The sequence below is a fragment of the Felis catus genome, chromosome A2, assembly GCF_018350175.1.
Source record: "Felis catus isolate Fca126 chromosome A2, F.catus_Fca126_mat1.0, whole genome shotgun sequence".
Lineage (NCBI taxonomy): Eukaryota > Metazoa > Chordata > Mammalia > Carnivora > Felidae > Felis > Felis catus.
Window position 1 is genome coordinate 151,103,643 of NC_058369.1, and position 16,696 is coordinate 151,120,338.

Below are 16,696 nucleotides of genomic sequence, written 5' to 3' on the forward strand. Positions count from 1 at the left end.
TAAGGGAGGTTGTTGAGGGTTTCGAAGACCAGGAGCGAGAGGTGGCTCATAATATGATAGGGCAAGCTCTGTGTGGAGACAGGATGGGGAGAGGTCTCCTAGAGCTCACTGGCCTCACCAGTTTACATGACAAGCATTTATTGATCCCTCATGTCTCACTTGATTCCCACGATTCAGCAAGGGAGCTGGCATTAGACCCATTTACAGAGAAGGAAGGCGAACTTGAAAGAGGTTAAGTCACCGGGAAGCGAAGGCAGTCATGAATTGGACACAGTTGTGTCAGGCTCCAAAGGCCTCCAACTTAAGCACCTAACCTCTCTCATAGGTGCTCATTGCAGGTTCCATAGCATACATGCGGCCCTTTTGCAAAGTATAGCGCTCCTCCCCTCCCATGGTTTCTGCATGAGGTCCGGGTATATTGTGTTGCAAAAGCTCCAATTCTGCTTTGCACCTAGGGATGGCCTCCTGCCGTCCTTGCAGTTCAGGGAGTCCTAAGCCTAAGTGCATCTGAATCGTCGGGGTGCTGGTAGTAATATAGATCCCGGGGCCCGACCCACGTTTCCAGAAGAGGGATTTGGGGGACTGGCGTCCCGGCATATGAACGACCAAAACTATCCAACCAGGCCTGGGACTTGGAATTTGCTCCTCCTCGGCCTTCTCACCAGCCGGCCAGTTCAGGCGGTAATGCCGGGGCGCTCCGCCAGGGGGCGCCGAGGCTCCGCGAGCGGCGCGCGGGTGGGGCGGGGCGCGGCGGGGCGGGGCGAGGCGAGGCGGGAGGCGCGGGCGGGGCCGGGCGTGACCCGGAAGCCCACGGCGGGTTCCGCCCTCGGCCCCAGAGGCAGGCTCGGACGGGCCCACCGAGCGGCAGCCGCCCTTCGCTCCTTCCTCGCGGACACCATGCTCCAGTTTCTGGTGAGTGGAGCTGCCCCGCAGGGGCCCGGGGTGACTTCGGGCCCCTCGAGGGCTCCGGGGCCGGCCTGCGGGGCTGTAGGGGTGTGCGCGTGGGTCCGCGTCCCCGCAGCGCCCGCTCGTCGCCTGTCGGGGTGGGCTGCGGGGTTTTGTTTCTGCCGGGCGCCCATCCCTTTGCCGTACTTGTTCTGCAGTCATTCAAGTCACGCCAGAACTTGGAGGCGTCAGCAGGCATTTTCAGAGCCACTTCTGGGCCGTCCCGGCGGATTGTGTAATCGTGGTGTTAAAGCTTTTGGGGTCCTTAATGACTTCGCGGCCTCCTCTCTTCTGCCCCCCGCCCCCCGCACCCCAATCCCTGCCGGAGAGCCCTGCTGGTTGGGTTTTTGAGAACGGAAGAGGGCGGGGAGGGCCAGGAATAAACTCTAAATTAGTAAACCACCCCACGAGGCGCAGAAACACAAAGTCGGAGTTAGAGGCTTGGGGGCTGGGGGGAGGGGACCTCGTCAGGCCTTTTAGAGCTTCCAGACTTGGAGGATGGCTGGTTGCTGGCGTGAGTCAGACCCCGGTGTGCAAGCAACTCTTCCAAAGTGCTCATTTTGGGGGGAAAATGAGTGTTACTATGAGCAAATAAATTCTACCTCCTGGCTCTTTATTTCGGTTGAAAGCTGGTTTTCTGGCGACGCTGAGTGTATTTCATATATTGCCCGGTGAATGTTTCAGGACGTCTCGCCAAACATTTCCAAATGAAAGTCTCTCTTCCAAGTTTTTGAGCCTTCCACACTTGATGCTTTCAACCTCTGATTCTGACAAGAAGGTGTTCCAGTGTCTTCCTGGTGGACACGTTCGGTGCCCTGGGGAGAAGATGCTTTCCCACATGCTATATTCTTTATTAAAGGGAATAAAAAAGTGCCTTGTTTGGGTTTTCTTTCTTTCTGTCTGTCTTTCTGTCTTTCTTTCTTTCTTAGATGGTAATTGATTTTTAAAATCTCTAGGTGGAAAAGAGGTATCCTTGATATAAACTGCCCAACTAGGACAGGGCTGTACCCTTTGCCTCTGGAAGTTTCTCCAGTGTCCTAAGTAGGTGTTAGTTTAGGGGGCAATAGAAATAATTACTGTCATTTGCTTGTAGGAAACACAAAGGTTAAAAACAGTATCAGTGGCGCCTGGGTGGCCCAGTCGGGTAAGCATCCAATTTCCGTTCACGTCATGATCTCACGGTTCACAAGTTCGAGCCCCGAATCGGGCTCTGGTGCTGACAGCTCAGAGCCTGGAGCCTGCTTCAGATTCTGTGTCTCCCTCTCTCTCTGCCCCTCCCCTGATCGTGCTCTCTCTCTCTTTCAAAAATAAATAAACATTTAAAAAAATAAAAAATAAAAAACACAACAGTATCAGCCCCAAAGTGTAAGATGATAGCATTGAGACTTCTACAGCCGTAGCTTATTGATTCCATTATACTTCATAAGTGCTTTTGCAGAGTGAATTTATTTGGTTTTGGAATAATAAACTTTTGCTGTGTATAAATATGCATGTATCTGATTTGAGGATTCAGAATTCTCAGCATTCAAGGAGAGATGCTGCATCCGTCCGTTAAATTCCTAGCTCGGAAGTAACTGGAACGTGAATGCTCCCTTGGCCCCTTGTTCTCCCATCTCTTCATCGCATCTTTTTTTTTTTTTTTTAATTTTTTTTCAACGTTTATTTATTTTTGGGACAGAGAGAGACAGAGCATGAACGGGGGAGGGGCAGAGAGAGAGGGAGACACAGAATCGGAAACAAGCTCCAGGCTCCGAGCCATCAGCCCAGAGCCCGACGCGGGGCTCGAACCCACGGACCGCGAGATCGTGACCTGGCTGAAGTCGGACGCTTAACCGACTGCGCCACCCAGGCGCCCCTTCATCGCATCTTTTGAAAGACGTGGATAGTATTACTTTTCACCTTGATTTTACCTCTGTCGAATGATTCACTAAGTCTCTGAACTTGGGCAAGTCTTTCTCTTGCTTTTAGCCATTTTATTTATAAAATGGGTTGAGGGGTGCCTGGGTGGCTCAGTCAGTCGAGTGTTGGTCTCTTAATCTCAGCTCAGGTCTTGATCTCAGGGTTATGTGTTCAAGCCCCGCGTTGGGCTCCACACTGGATGTGAAGCCTACTTAAAATGACAACAACAACAACAACAGTGGGTTGAAGCAGGTGATCCCTAAGTTGTCCTCGAGCTTTTAACCTGTGACCAGCCATGTTGTCCTGGTGCTTAAGCAGTCAGACGCCTGGTCTCGAACCCTACCTAGCTCCATCGTTTTTAAGCTATGGGAACTTGGGTATGTTATTTAAATTGTCCGTGCTTCCGTTTCCCCATATGAAAATGGGAACCTACCTCATGGCTTTGTTGTGAGGATTAAAAATGAGTTAACACATGAAGCTGTGTTAACTGACACTTAAGGACTCAGAGTTATTCAGTTACTCGCTGGAACCGGTCCTAAAAATGGGGACTCGTTTACCCTCAGAAAGGTAGGTGATGGGAAGAGTTTTGGAAGTAATGAAATGGATACAAAGTTAAACTTGTGCATGGTCATTGCACATTCTGGAACCCTCCAAGACGTTTCCTACAGTTGTCACTTCCTGGAACACCAGTTGAAAACCACTGCACCCGATTGTGTTGCTTTTATATTCCTTTCGTTGTCCATTCCTCCGTGGATTAAAACACTCGCCGATCATCCATACTCAAAACTCGTTCCCGTGGTCCTGCTGCCTCTTTTCCCTTTGACGCAGTAGCTTCCTTGAGCGCAGTAGGTTGAGCCACAGTTGTTGTAAGGAAACTTCTGAGGTTTTTGGGGGAGGCCTGATGTGACGGGCACCGCTGGGAGCCCTGCGTGCCCTGCCTGCGGTGCTCTTCCCGAGGTCATGGATTGCCCTTGTTACCTTCGAAGTGGCAGCCCTTGGTGCTCTTAATCACCTCCTCCTCAATCCCCCATCTCTTGGCTTTTGGATCCTTCCTTGTCCGACGTTCTTTAACACTAGAACACACGTGGCTTTATTTTTGGGGAAGAGCCTGCACAGAGTGAAGGCGACTGACTCTGGTGCTGGCTCCTCCCAGGGCTGAGGGGAACAGTATCTTGGGGCAGCAGCCGGGAAGTGGTCCTATCTAATCTCGCCTGCTGGCACTGGCTGTCTTTTGGTTTCTAGGTGTTTCTCAAGGCTCAGTCCCTGACTCTGCTCTGCTCTTCACACCCACCCTCAGGGAGTGTGTTCCTTGTCATACATCACCTTTCCTCTTTGCTGCTTCCCGGACTACCTTGCGTCCCTTTCTCTGAGTTCCGGTTCACTGTCATCAACTGTCTGCTCAGCATCTCTTGCCCTACCCTCTATCTCAGGTCCAACACATCTGGACCCATTGCCTCTTCCATAACCCACCCTGCAACCCATGCCCCACACCTGACTTCTTTCTCTTCTCCAGCCCTTTCTCAAATTTGAAATGCTGACATAATCTTTGATTTGTTTCTCTCCTTCATTCTCCATATCCTTATCAGCTATGCCTAGCACATAAATGTCCCTGTGTAGCCTTGGGCGAGTTCCTTAACTGCTCTGTGCCTCAGTTTCCCCAACATAAACTGGGCAGTAATAGTACCTGCTTTATAAGTCTGTGAGGAGCATGAGCTAATTCATGAAAAAGAGAATGCTACCTTGCACACAATAAGCACTCAGTAAACATTAGCTATTGTTTTAGGCCATTGGGTCTTCCTTACTCGCCTTACGAAAGTTCCATCTTTATGTTCCCCACTGCCAAGTTCGTAGAGTAGGTCTTTTTTACTCTGCCTTTGCACTAGTTACACCAGCCTAGTTGGGGTAGAAATGTGGGTTTTGAGTTGGAGGAGTGATTGTAGGTTATGTGGTTTAACATGCTGACACTTGGTCTCCACTACTAACGGGGTGTCTGGTGTATGTTTTGTCACCTCCCGTTAAAATAGGCTCACTATGGAGCGCCTGGGTGGCTCAGTTGGTTAAGCGTTCTATCTCCCCTTCTCTCTGCCCCTTACCTGCTTGTGCTCTATCTCAAAATAAATAAATAAACTTAAAAAATTAATGAATAGAATAGGCTCACTACTTCCTCAGAGGATCTGTCATTTTTGGTCACCATCTTACACTATTCTTGGTGTTAAAGAGCAGTTCTAACTCACATGACAACACTTCACATATCAGAACAGCATTACCTTGGTACCTTTCTCTATCCCCTGACCCCCATCAGTCTTGTCTTTAGACTAAACATCTCTGATTCTTCCATCCATTTTGTATGATTTCAGGTTCATGCTGGTTAGCCTTCCCTGAATAGTCTAGTTTGGGGTTGGGTGGTTTGTTTGTTTTGAAACATGGCCCCTCCATCCAGTCTGATCAGCCTTAGAAAAGTAAGGCTGCCTTCTCTACTTCTACGTTTCCTTTGATGCCCTTGGTGTTCTGTCCACCCTTGCAGCTGCCTGAGTAATCCTCCAGTCTTGTTTTCTTCACGTGCTCAGAAACTGTCAATGGTCTTTATGTCCCTCCATGTCAAAGAGTAACCACTTGCACTTGATTTTCAAGATTTGCTAATCTGACCCCATTTTCCCTTCCTATTGCTCTTCAACGTATCTCCTTTGCTTTTGATTGAATAGACTATCTTACTGATCTGGACCAACCTATGGACCTTCCTGCTATCAGACCTTCCTATATGGTTTTCCCTTTGTCCTCTTTTTTGCCTCCCCCTTCCCCAACTACTCTTAATGTCTCAATTCCCATCTTTTTCCATGAGCTTTCTTTATTACCTTAAGCTCCTGAAATGTTGACACTGTTAGGATCCATCTCCCCATTAATTTACATCTTTGTATGCCTTTCATCAATGTTTTATTATCTTCTCAATAATAGTCTTGTACCTTGTTTTTTATATGTGTATTTCCAGGTACTTTTTAGTTGTTCTGAGTGGCATCCTTTTTAAAATTACATTTCCAAATTCATTGCTGATGTATAGAAATGCTAATTTGGGTGTATTGATTTTTTAAAATGTTTATTTATTTATTGAGAGAGAGAGAGAGAATCCCAAACAGGCTCCACGCTGTCAAGGCAGAGCTTGACGTAGGGCTCGATCCTGTGAACTGTGAGATCATGACCTGAGCTGAGATCAGGAGTCTGACGCCTTACCAACTAAGCCACCCAGGTGTCCCTGGTGTATTGATTTTTGTATCTAGCAGTCTTCCTTATCTTTTAACTCCCATAGTTTGTACATTCACTTGGAAGTGAATCAGTGAATGCCATACTGTGAAGGCAGTCTTACCTCCATTGAAGGCAACAAGGACAATTTTGTGCTCTTTTCCAATTTTTTTCTGTAAATCAAGTTAGGACTTCCAGTAGTAGTAAGAGTAGATATCCTAGTTTTTTTTTTCTGCTTTTAGTGAAAATGCTTCTGAGGTTTTAGTATGATGTGTTTCTGATATTTCCTTACAGATTAACGAAATTCTCTTCTATTTCTCGTTTAAGAGTTTTTATTGTGATTGTCTATTGAATTTTGTCATGCTGTTTACCCATATGGTGATCAAGTGATTTTTCTCCTTTAATGTGTTCATACAGATGACATTAGATTTCTAATAGGAAGCACTTAAACTATGTGGCCCATTCAGACCATCATTTGGTGATGCGCTCTGTTTTGTTCACTGCACCTTCATGCGTTTTAGTCTTGTCTTTCTAGAGTAGACCATCAATTCCAGGGGAAGAAGCAGCATACCTTATATTTAGATTTCCCAAGCACATGGCACTTAGGCAATACTATTTTATTTCATTTATTTAATTAGATATTCCTCTTCTGCCTGATGACTTCTCTCAGATATTCATAAGATACTTGAGTATTTGAATCAGCTTCTTTGAGAACAGGAAGACTGGTTCTACCTGATAGACCTCTGTCCAGAATGTTACAGCTAACCTTTTCATGAATGTCCCAATTTAATTTACTGGCTCAATTGAAGAATTAACAGCCGCCCCCCACCCCCACCCCCCTGCGACCCCCCGCCCTGCCCCTTCTTTCTCTAAGGAAAATTATTGAGTATAAAATCTAGCTTACATCTTAAAAATGCACTTCTCTGTGGTTGCAGTAGAGAAGCCATAGGTTATATCCTCAGCAGAGTTTTGTTTTAATGGATAGAATGTGGGTTTTATTATTACTTGAAGCAACTGTGAAACACAGTTGATAATTTCTCCACAACAAGTCTTAAATGTTTAAAGACTAAGGTACAAAAAGGTGGATTTTTTTCTTGCCTCCTTGAAATGGAGCAGTCTTCAGACAGGTTCTCTAGGTGTGTAGATTAAACTGAGAAATTGGGGCACCTGGGTGGCTCAGTCGGTTGGACGTCTGGCTTCGGCTCAGGTCATGATCTCCTGGTTCGTGAATTCGAGCCCCGCATAGCGCTCTGTACTGACAGCTCAGAGCCTGGAGCCCGCTTTGGATCCTCTGTCCCCCCCTCTTTCTCTGCTCCTTCACTGCTCATGTGTACTCTCTCTCTCAAAAATAAGTAAAAAAACATTAAAAAATATGTAAGAAATAATTTAAACTGAGAAAATTATCAGCGTATCTTTTATTAATGCTAGATAATGTATACTTTTGGTTATTGTCAGTGTGTAGCTTTTCTCATCTGAGACCATAAAATATTTTTGGGTATCCTTTTGAATGCTAGTTGTAGCTATGTTTGCTAAATAAAATGAGATTATTTCTATTATTATTTATTTTTAATGAGATTACTTTTAGGTTTCTGAAACCCTTGTCAGTAAATACGAGATGGCTCAGATTCTGTGTCATAACTTGGGTTTGAAAATGTGATTTGATGAGTCCTCTTTCAGACTTGTTGGGTAGTGTTCAGTCTGGGTTACTGCCAGGTGGCATCCTCAGGTCAAAACTGTAGCTTTATGTGCTGACAGACATAACTTGCTGATCGGGGAAGGGGTTGAGCAGCAAATGATAAGAGTCAGATTGCTTTGGAGTTTGCTTACTTGTTTTTAAGACTTCTTGCTCTTGATGTTGATGCACCCTTGTGACTAACCTGCTTATGTGTCCTTACATAAAAAAAGAGTTGATTTGCTGTGGTGTTCATATACAGAGCCACCAGGTGATGGCAGTGGTCCTCATTTTTTTCACTGTAACGTTTCCATTCTTTTTAAACATTGGTCCAGTCCAGAAACCTTGAAGTTGTCTTTGATTTCCTTTTATCCCATGTGGCTGATATTTTACCACATCTTATTGATGTTTAATATATTTTTTAAAAATATTTATTTATTTTTGGGAGAGCGCAAGCCGGGGAGGGGCAGAGAGAGGGGGACAGAGGATCCAAAGTGGGCTCTGCCCTGACAGGCTGACGAGCCTGATGTGGGGCTCGAACTCACGAACCGGGAGATCATGACCTGAGCCCAGGTCAGACACTCATTCGACTGAGCCACCTAGGCACCCCGAATTCAGTGGTTTGTTTTGTTTTGGTTTGGTTTTTGTTTTTTTGTTTTTTTGTATGTTCATAGAGTTGTGCGGCCATCGCGGCTATCGAATTTTGTATCTAGTATTTCATTGTCCCAAAAAGAAACTGCATACTCATTAGCATTCATTTCTCATTCTTCTCTTCCACAGCCCTGGACAACCACTAGTTTATTTTGTGTTTTTATGGATTTGCCTATTCTGGACATTTCCTTTAAGTGGAGTCATATAATAAGTGGTCTTTTCCGACTGCCTTTCACTCAGTATAATGATATCAAGGTTCATCCATGTTGCAGTGTGAATCAGTCCTTCATTCCTTTTTGTGGCTGAATAATATTATGTTGTATGGATATACCACATTTTGTTAATCCTTTCACCTATTTATAGCCTCTTCGGTTGTTTGTGACTTGGCTATTATGAGTAATCCTGCTGTGAACGTTTGTCTGCTGGTTTTTGTGTAGATGTATGTTTCATTTCTCTTGCATATGTACCCTAAAGTAGAATTGCTGCATCATACAGTAACTCTGTGCTCAACTTCTTGAGGAATTGCTAAACTGTTTTCCAAAGTGGCTGTACCCTTTTACATGCCCATCAGCAGCTGATGAACGTTCCACATTCTCCACATCCTTTTCAGAACCTGTTCATCTTTTGTATTAAAGTCCTCTAGTGGGCACAATGTGGCACCTCATTGTGGTTTTGATTTGCATTTCCTTGATGACTAGTGACACTGAGCATCTTTTCATGTGCTCGTTGCTCATGTGTATCTATCTGATTTGGAGAAGTGACTGGCAAATCCTCTGCTGATTTTTAAGTTGGGTTGTCTTTTTATTATTTAGTCACCAGGATTCTTATATTCTAGATGTAAGTCCCTTATTGATAAGTGATTTGCAAATATTTTATTCCATTCTATTGGGTTGTCTTTTCTTTTTTTTTTTTTTTTTCAACGTTTTTTATTTTTGGGACAGAGAGAGACAGAGCATGAACGGGGGAGGGGCAGAGAGAGAGGGAGACACAGAATCGGAAACAGGCTCCAGGCTCCGAGCCATCAGCCCAGAGCCCGACGCGGGGCTCGAACTCACGGACCGCGAGATCGTGACCTGGCTGAAGTCGGACGCTTAACCGACTGCGCCACCCAGGCGCCCCTTGGGTTGTCTTTTCATTTTCGTGATGGTATTCTTTGAAACACAAACATTTTTAATTTTGATAAAGTCCAATTTATCTTTTTTTTTTTTTTTTTTGGTCACTTTTGCTTTTGGTGTCATATCTAAGAAACCATCGCCTGATGCAGATCTTGAAGATGTGTTCCTGTGTGTTCTTACAAGAGTTTTTTGGTTCTAGCGTTCACATTTAGATCTTGACCCTTCTCAGATAGTTTTTGTTTATGATGTAAGGTAAGGGTCCATATTCACTCTTTGGCATGTAGATATTCCGTTGTCCTAGCATTGTTTATTGAATGTATGAGCACCTGTGTTAAAAATCACTTGGTGCCTGGGTGGCTCAGTGATCCATTGTTGGTTTTGGCTCAGGTCATGATCTTGTGGCTTTGTGAGGTCAAGCCCCATGTCAGGCTCTGCGCTGGCAGCATGAAACCTGCTTGGGAGTCTGTCTCCCTTTCTCTGCCCGTCCCCAACTTGCGCTATCTCTGTCTCTCTCAAAGTAAACTTAAAAAAAAATAAAATTAAAAATATGTTTTAAAAAATCACTTGACCATAAATGTAAAAGGTTTTCCTGGACTGTCCATTCTGTTTTGTTGCTTACCGTTGATTTTTATTTTATTATTGTTATTTAAGTTTTTATTCATTTTTTAATTCCAGTATAGTTAACATAGAGTGTTATATTACTTTCAAGTGTACAATATAGTGATTCAGCAATTCTGTACAATACTCAGTGCTCATCAAGATAAGTGCACTCTGAGTCTTCACCTATTTCCCCCATTTCCCCCACCCATCTCCTCCCTGGTAACCATCTTTTTGTTCTCTATAGTTAAGAACCTGTTTGGGGGATCATCATTGATTTTTAAGAAAAACAATTCAGTCACATTTGCTTCTGTCCTCTCTGCTGCCACACGAATCTGGGCCTTCCATGACCTGCACTTACTCATTATTCAGCCTTTTTTGTGTAGAGCTGCTGGTTGAATACTTCTGAAAGCAGTGGTTTCATCACGTTGCTGCTGGTAGAGGGTAGCCATTGGTGTTCCACCAGGATCGCATGCGAACTAAACTCCTTGGCCTGTTTCTTGAGGTCCCTCAGCCAGCCCTACCCAAGTCTCCATACTTAACTTCTATTTCTAAATTCAGATCATCTTCTAATCAATCCTGTTTCTCTTAGGTATCACATCTTCATATTTTATGCCTTGATTCTCCACATTCAGTTCCCTTCCCAGTTTAAAAGATAACACTTTCTCAGCATAATTAGAGACTGTAATAACAAGTTGAGGTACCTTGATCTCTTTCAGATACAGTTTCTTAGAAGAATCACTTCTCTGTCATTCATTTGGCCACTTAATGCATGACCCAGTTCTGGTTTGTCCTGCCTCTGTTACAGTCAAGGTCCTGTACTGGGTGTTGCCTTCAGTTGTTTTGTAACTGTTTTGTTTATATGTAGCTTTTCTTCCTATACCTTGTACAAACTCTTTGAGAGTGTAGAGACATTTATAATCCTTTCACAGGGCTGAATATGAATGTACATTCAGTATGTAAGGGTCTTTGATCTTTTAATCAAAACTTTGGGGACCAGATGTATTGGGAGATGTTTTTAAGATTTTAGAAAGGTTTAAGCTGCATATACCTTGTTACTTAACAGCCCAGTAGCACTCTGGGATAGCCTCTGTTATGACATACATTAAAATATTTCCTGTTACACCTGTTCTCCAGTGGGGTGTAGGGCAGGATCCTATGTTTAAAGATTGCTTTTTCTGTAGCAAAAAGTGAGTTTCCACACTGAATGTGATAGAGAGACTATAAATAGTCTCATATCAGTTCAGGTCAGGTGTGATTTTGCTGCCAAATGAGTTACAGTGAAACAGTGTGAGTAGAGTTTGAGTTTCAGAATTGTGGGTAAGGGATTGTGGAGGGACGTGGGTTCTAAGTGTAAGGTGTAATTATAGAGCAGGGACACGCTGTCTCCTCTAATGTATGGGGACCCAGGCCGGTCTGGACTTCTCTCCTTGATTCTTCGCTGCAGCCTTTTCCTCCCACCCATTTGTCCTTTGACCAATTCGCTCATGTCACTCCTCTGTCCCCAGATCCCTGGTGTTTTGCCATTTTTTTGTCCCCAGTGTGCTTGTGGGAAGAAGCTACATATTCCTAAAGTCTCAAGATGATTGCAGAAAGGATGTAATAGTAATTCATTTAGTGTCACGCTTGGGAAGCTGTCACTTTTCTTTTCCCTGCACTACCTTCTCTTCTCTGCAGTGAACACAATGGGGGACCAGTGATGTGGAGGGGGCACCGTGGGGGTGGCATACAGCCATCTGGATGGACTCCTGGCAAGGCAGCCAGGTCTTGGCCTGGATGAAGTTAAGCAATCTTGGCCTGCAGAGAGGTTTCAGATTCATTCAAGACCTTCTGTAATCTGGCTCCAATCTAACTTTGTCAGATTAATGAGTCACCATTGCTCAGATTGAGATTTTATGTTTTTATATTTCTTGTTAATTTTTTTTCTGTGTGAACTTGCCTATTGAGCATCCCATGAAGAACATATAATTGCTTTTCTGGCTTCATGCATTCCCCTCAACATTTCTCTTTTCTTTTAAAAAAAAAAATTTTTTTTTAATCCTTATTTATTTTTGAGAGAGAAAGAGAGAGACAGAGACAGAGAGAGAGCATGAGCAGGGGAGGGGCAGAGAGAGAGGAAGACACAGAATCTGAAGCAGGCTCCAGGCTCTGAGCTGTCAGCACCAGAGCCCAACGCAGGGCTTGAACTCATGGACCACGAGATCATGACCTGAGCCGAAGTTGGACGCTTAACCGACTGAGCCACACACAGGTGCCCCTCAAACATTTCTCTTATTATGTGACATTTCTCTTATGTATGTAATTTTACAACATCCTAGTGATAGACTGGGCAGTATTCTGAAACTGGAATTGGACATGACTTGTCTAGAAGCCCATAGTTTTTGTTTTGTGTTGTGTTTTAAAATAACTGCTATTTTTTCACGTGCCTAATGGCTGGTGACCTTGCCAAAAGGAAGCCACATTAGATATGCCATATTTATTTTGAGACACACAGGGTAAGAACCAGGAATCCTCAAATGTTGGAGCTGGAAGGAACATTGCTAATATCATGTTTTATAGATCAGGAAACAAATCAGCTAAAGATACACAGCTAGATAGTGATAGAATCAGAACTCTATTTTTCTTGAAAATTTGCAATTTTATGTTTCCTGTGCTTGGTTGCTTGGTGTTAGAGCTAAAATTTTCATTTGATTTTTTTTGTCATCTTCTAAGTAAGTTTAATACTCTTTCTGGATTTGGAAAACCTCTGTCTATCTGGTTTCAACGCACAGAAGTGAAAAAAAAAATCATTTTGCTTCTTGGTACCACCTTGGTAAAACTATGTTTTCACAAGATGTGTCTAATTAATCAAATGATTAGAAAATTGGTCTATGGGGGCGCCTGGGTGGCGCAGTCGGTTAAGCATCCGACTTCAGCCAGGTCACGATCTCGCGGTCCGGGAGTTTGAGCCCCGCGTCAGGCTCTGGGCTGATGGCTCAGAGCCTGGAGCCTGTTTCTGATTCTGTGTCTCCCTCTCTCTCTGCCCCTCCCCCGTTCATGCTCTGTCTCTCTCTGTCCCAAAAATAAATAAACATTGAAAAAAAAAATTAAAAAAAAATTGGTCTATGATTAGAGATTGGATAGCCTCATTTATGCTTAATTTAACTAACAACAAACCGATTTAAAGTGTGCTTTTGGTGTTTAAAGCTCAGTAAGGCTGTATTCTGTTTCCCCATATATATCTCTAACTTGAAGACAAGGTCAGATCACACCATTTAGAACTGGTGGTGGTAAGTGCCACACTTTTTCTGTTAACCTCTGCTGTGTATTGAATAGGAGCAACACTGATTATAGAAAATGGTGGGAAAAAAAGAAAAACCAGATGCCAGTTTGAATTTATGAAATTAGAAATTAGGTGTCCCGTTGGAGGGGCTTAATTGTTGGAGGAAAAAAACCCAGGGAATTACAGATCATCATTAGAACTCAGAGTTTAAGGAGCTTTGGTTCTTTGTTGTCTATGGAGTGCTTTAAGTTTTCATGAAATGGTTTTGTTGTTGTTGTTGGAGAAACCAGTCACCCAATGGGTTACACATTTATAGTTCTCTAACAATCATGCCTGTCTCTTCTCACTGAGAAAGAGCTGGGGAGGGGACCTGTGCTCCCCGTAGGTGGGAAGTGCCCTGCCCATTAGGTCCCATCCAGGCAGAGTGCTCTCGGTTGGATGTTGGAGTTTCCTGTGCTGTTCTCTCATGATGTATCTTTGTTTGTGAGTGTGAATCTAATTTAGGTTGTTCTGCGTTTCTTTGTTGTGAATGACCCTGAAAAAGTCCCTTCACTAACTGTCCTGGGCCTCACGTTCCACTTGAAATAAGAAGAGATTGAACTGTGCAAATCTCTTCATTTTCTAAGATCCTACCATTTAGCTGAGTACTTTTTTTAATCAGATATTTTTCGTTTAATGTAACCAGAAGTAACAAACCAAAGAAGAAAGAAAGACAAAAAACAAATTGCTTTCAACAACAAAGTCATCACTTTGGCTTGCGTTTCTAGAACTGACAGTCAAGTGTTTATGGAGGCTGTGAGGGGACAGGGAGAATCTAGGGTAGATTTGCTCAGTGCTACCATTTATTCTCACTTCTGTATGCTCCTTAACGTTTTGGGAGAGTATTTCTATGTTATTTTACAGAAGGAAACAGTCTCACACTACCTAGCCCTAGGCAGGACACGGGGGTCGTTAACTGTCCTGAGCTCCTTAGACTGTTGTCTTTATAGTTTGGTTTGGTATCAGGTGGCACAGAACTTCGTATCCAGTGTAACTCTTCCTGTTCTACTCTTTCAGCTTGGATTTACTTTTGGCAACGTGGTTGGAATGTATCTGGCCCAGAACTATGACGTAAGTGACCATATCTGTGTCCTCCCGTAATTTGTAGTGACTTGTCTTTGTTGAAGTCAGGCATGCCTTCCAGCGTAAATGAAGTCCGTAGGTCTCGGGAAAATGTCCTGAGTTTTGTAGAAGGATTTTCCGCTGTTTGAAAAATACACCTCACAAAAGCATCTGTCCTCCGTATCACCACAAGAGGGCAAAATCTCATCAATTTAGATGGTCTTATGATCCTGAGCTGTGCTGGTTAGCCCAGAATAATTAACTACTGACTTAGAGTCTTCTTATATAGTTCTGTGGACAATTATGTGATGAGTAGAAATTTAAGAGTAATTGGATCATCTTTTCAGTTATATCAGACTCATTTTATAGAAGGGGAAGTGGAAAAGCAGGTGACAAAACTGCCCATACATGGGGCCTCTGGAAAGGTTGTTTTAAGGAGAGGGAAAGGAAGGAAGAGGTGGGAAGAGGGAAGGAAGGGAAATATATTAACTTTTGATTTGTCTGTGGTGAAGCTATTAGTGTGACAAAAGAAATTCTTTGTCAACCTTCACTTGAGTTACATGGTTTTCTAGGCAGGAACTTTATTAATTTATATCACCTTTATTGTTCGTATGCACAACTTCTATTTGGCAGTGGATTGAGGTGGTCAGTGAGTATATAAAAGGAGAAGTCAGAATTTAGCTTCTAGGAGGGAACATACTTCAGTTTACAGCTTCGAGATCCTTCTTATGCAGCCATGAGGCCAAGTCGCTTTCAGAGGAAAATAAAGACTTAACAACAGCCCTTTGTTGTAGGAGGAAGAGAAGTAAAAGAGTATCGATTAGGTAGCTGCAAAATTATAATCATCTTTTTTCTCTTTAAAGATACCAAATCTGGCTAAAAAACTTGAAGAAATTAAAAAGGACTTGGATGCCAAGAAGAAACCCCCTAGTTCATGAGGCGGACCCAGCACTGCTTTCTGGATATACCGATTCTGCTCTTCTTCAGGCCTCCTTATCATCTGAACCAAAAAGCTTTTGTTTTAAATTTCAGCCTCAGCAGTCTTCCTCTCTGCTAGATCCTATGCTGCCTGAGAGCAACAGTTGAGGCTTCGCATTCAGAACTACCCTTTTCCAACATCCTCCCCCCTTCCCTTCCTCCTTCCAGCCACTTGGGACGGCCTGAGACTGGAATTATGGTGCTTGATTAGTAAACGTGACCTCTTCTTTATTCTTTGGGGTTTCTAGTGTTTTCTAAAGAAAAATTGATGAGTTTTGTATGGCTGATCAGATTTCACAGTCTAACAATTATAATGGGTGTTTAAACATTTGTTACTAAATTACGTTGTTTCACGGTAATTAAAATTAAAATTAAAGTCCAGAAGCCACTTACTCCTGAATTATCCACTTACTGTATACTGTTATCAGGCAGCTCTATAGCTGCTAATTTAATCACTAATCGATTTGCTACATTGACTGAGAAACTATATCCTGAGAACCCTGTCAGGAACTAGTGAGTTTAAAAATATGTAAAATAATGGCCTTTATCCTCTGTGAAATTCAGTCAACTATGCATGTTTTTCCATAATGATGTCTTTGATTCGACACTTTTCTCTCAAAAGAATCCTCCTATTTTAAGGGATTATAGGTGCATTTGATGTTACATGATGGATAAATGATAACTTGTCTGTAAAGGAAATATTATGCCTTTTCACATGAAAAAAATGTATTTACATTATAACTTTATAGTAATTCTCATAAGAAAACTTTGAGGGTTTTTGTTTTTGTTTTTCTCCCTGCAATAAAAAATCACCATTGTATGTTGACCCATTGATAGAGACATCTCTCTGCTCCTCATTCAGCAGGGAGAAGCTACTGAAGATGAGACCTCCACCCAAATGCTAAATATTTCCGTTATTGATGGGGGTGGGGGGTGAGCATAGAGGCTGCTTTTCGGCTACAGGCAGTGGAAACCTGAACAAGGCAGAAGGGCCCACAGTGAGCACACAAACGGGCTCATTAAGCCATAGGCCCTAACTGACCGATGGGCTACGTACAGCTAGGCGCAGTTCTAAGGATCTCCAAAAAAGGGAGAATTCCATCGTCCTCATACTCCCTTACTCCGCCCTACTGTGACTATAGCCCCTCACCATCGCCTTGTGGTGGACAGTCTCTCTTTTGCTGTCCTGCCTGCTGCTCCCTTGCTCTTTAAAAAAAAGAAAAGAGGGGCGCCTGGGTGGCT

The 16,696-nt window shown here is 43.3% G+C and overlaps 1 protein-coding gene across 1 annotated transcript; it reads left to right on the plus strand.

Annotated features, from left to right (window-relative positions):
* Positions 1-684: 684 nt before the first annotated feature.
* On the plus strand, positions 685-16,280 carry STMP1 (short transmembrane mitochondrial protein 1). The gene is made up of 3 exons (XM_023242248.2): positions 685-912; positions 14,432-14,485; positions 15,340-16,280. Exons 1-3 carry the CDS (start codon positions 685-687, stop codon positions 15,412-15,414), a joined length of 357 nt encoding a protein of 118 aa, XP_023098016.1. The 3' UTR covers positions 15,415-16,280.
* The last annotated feature ends 416 nt before the right edge of the window (positions 16,281-16,696 follow it).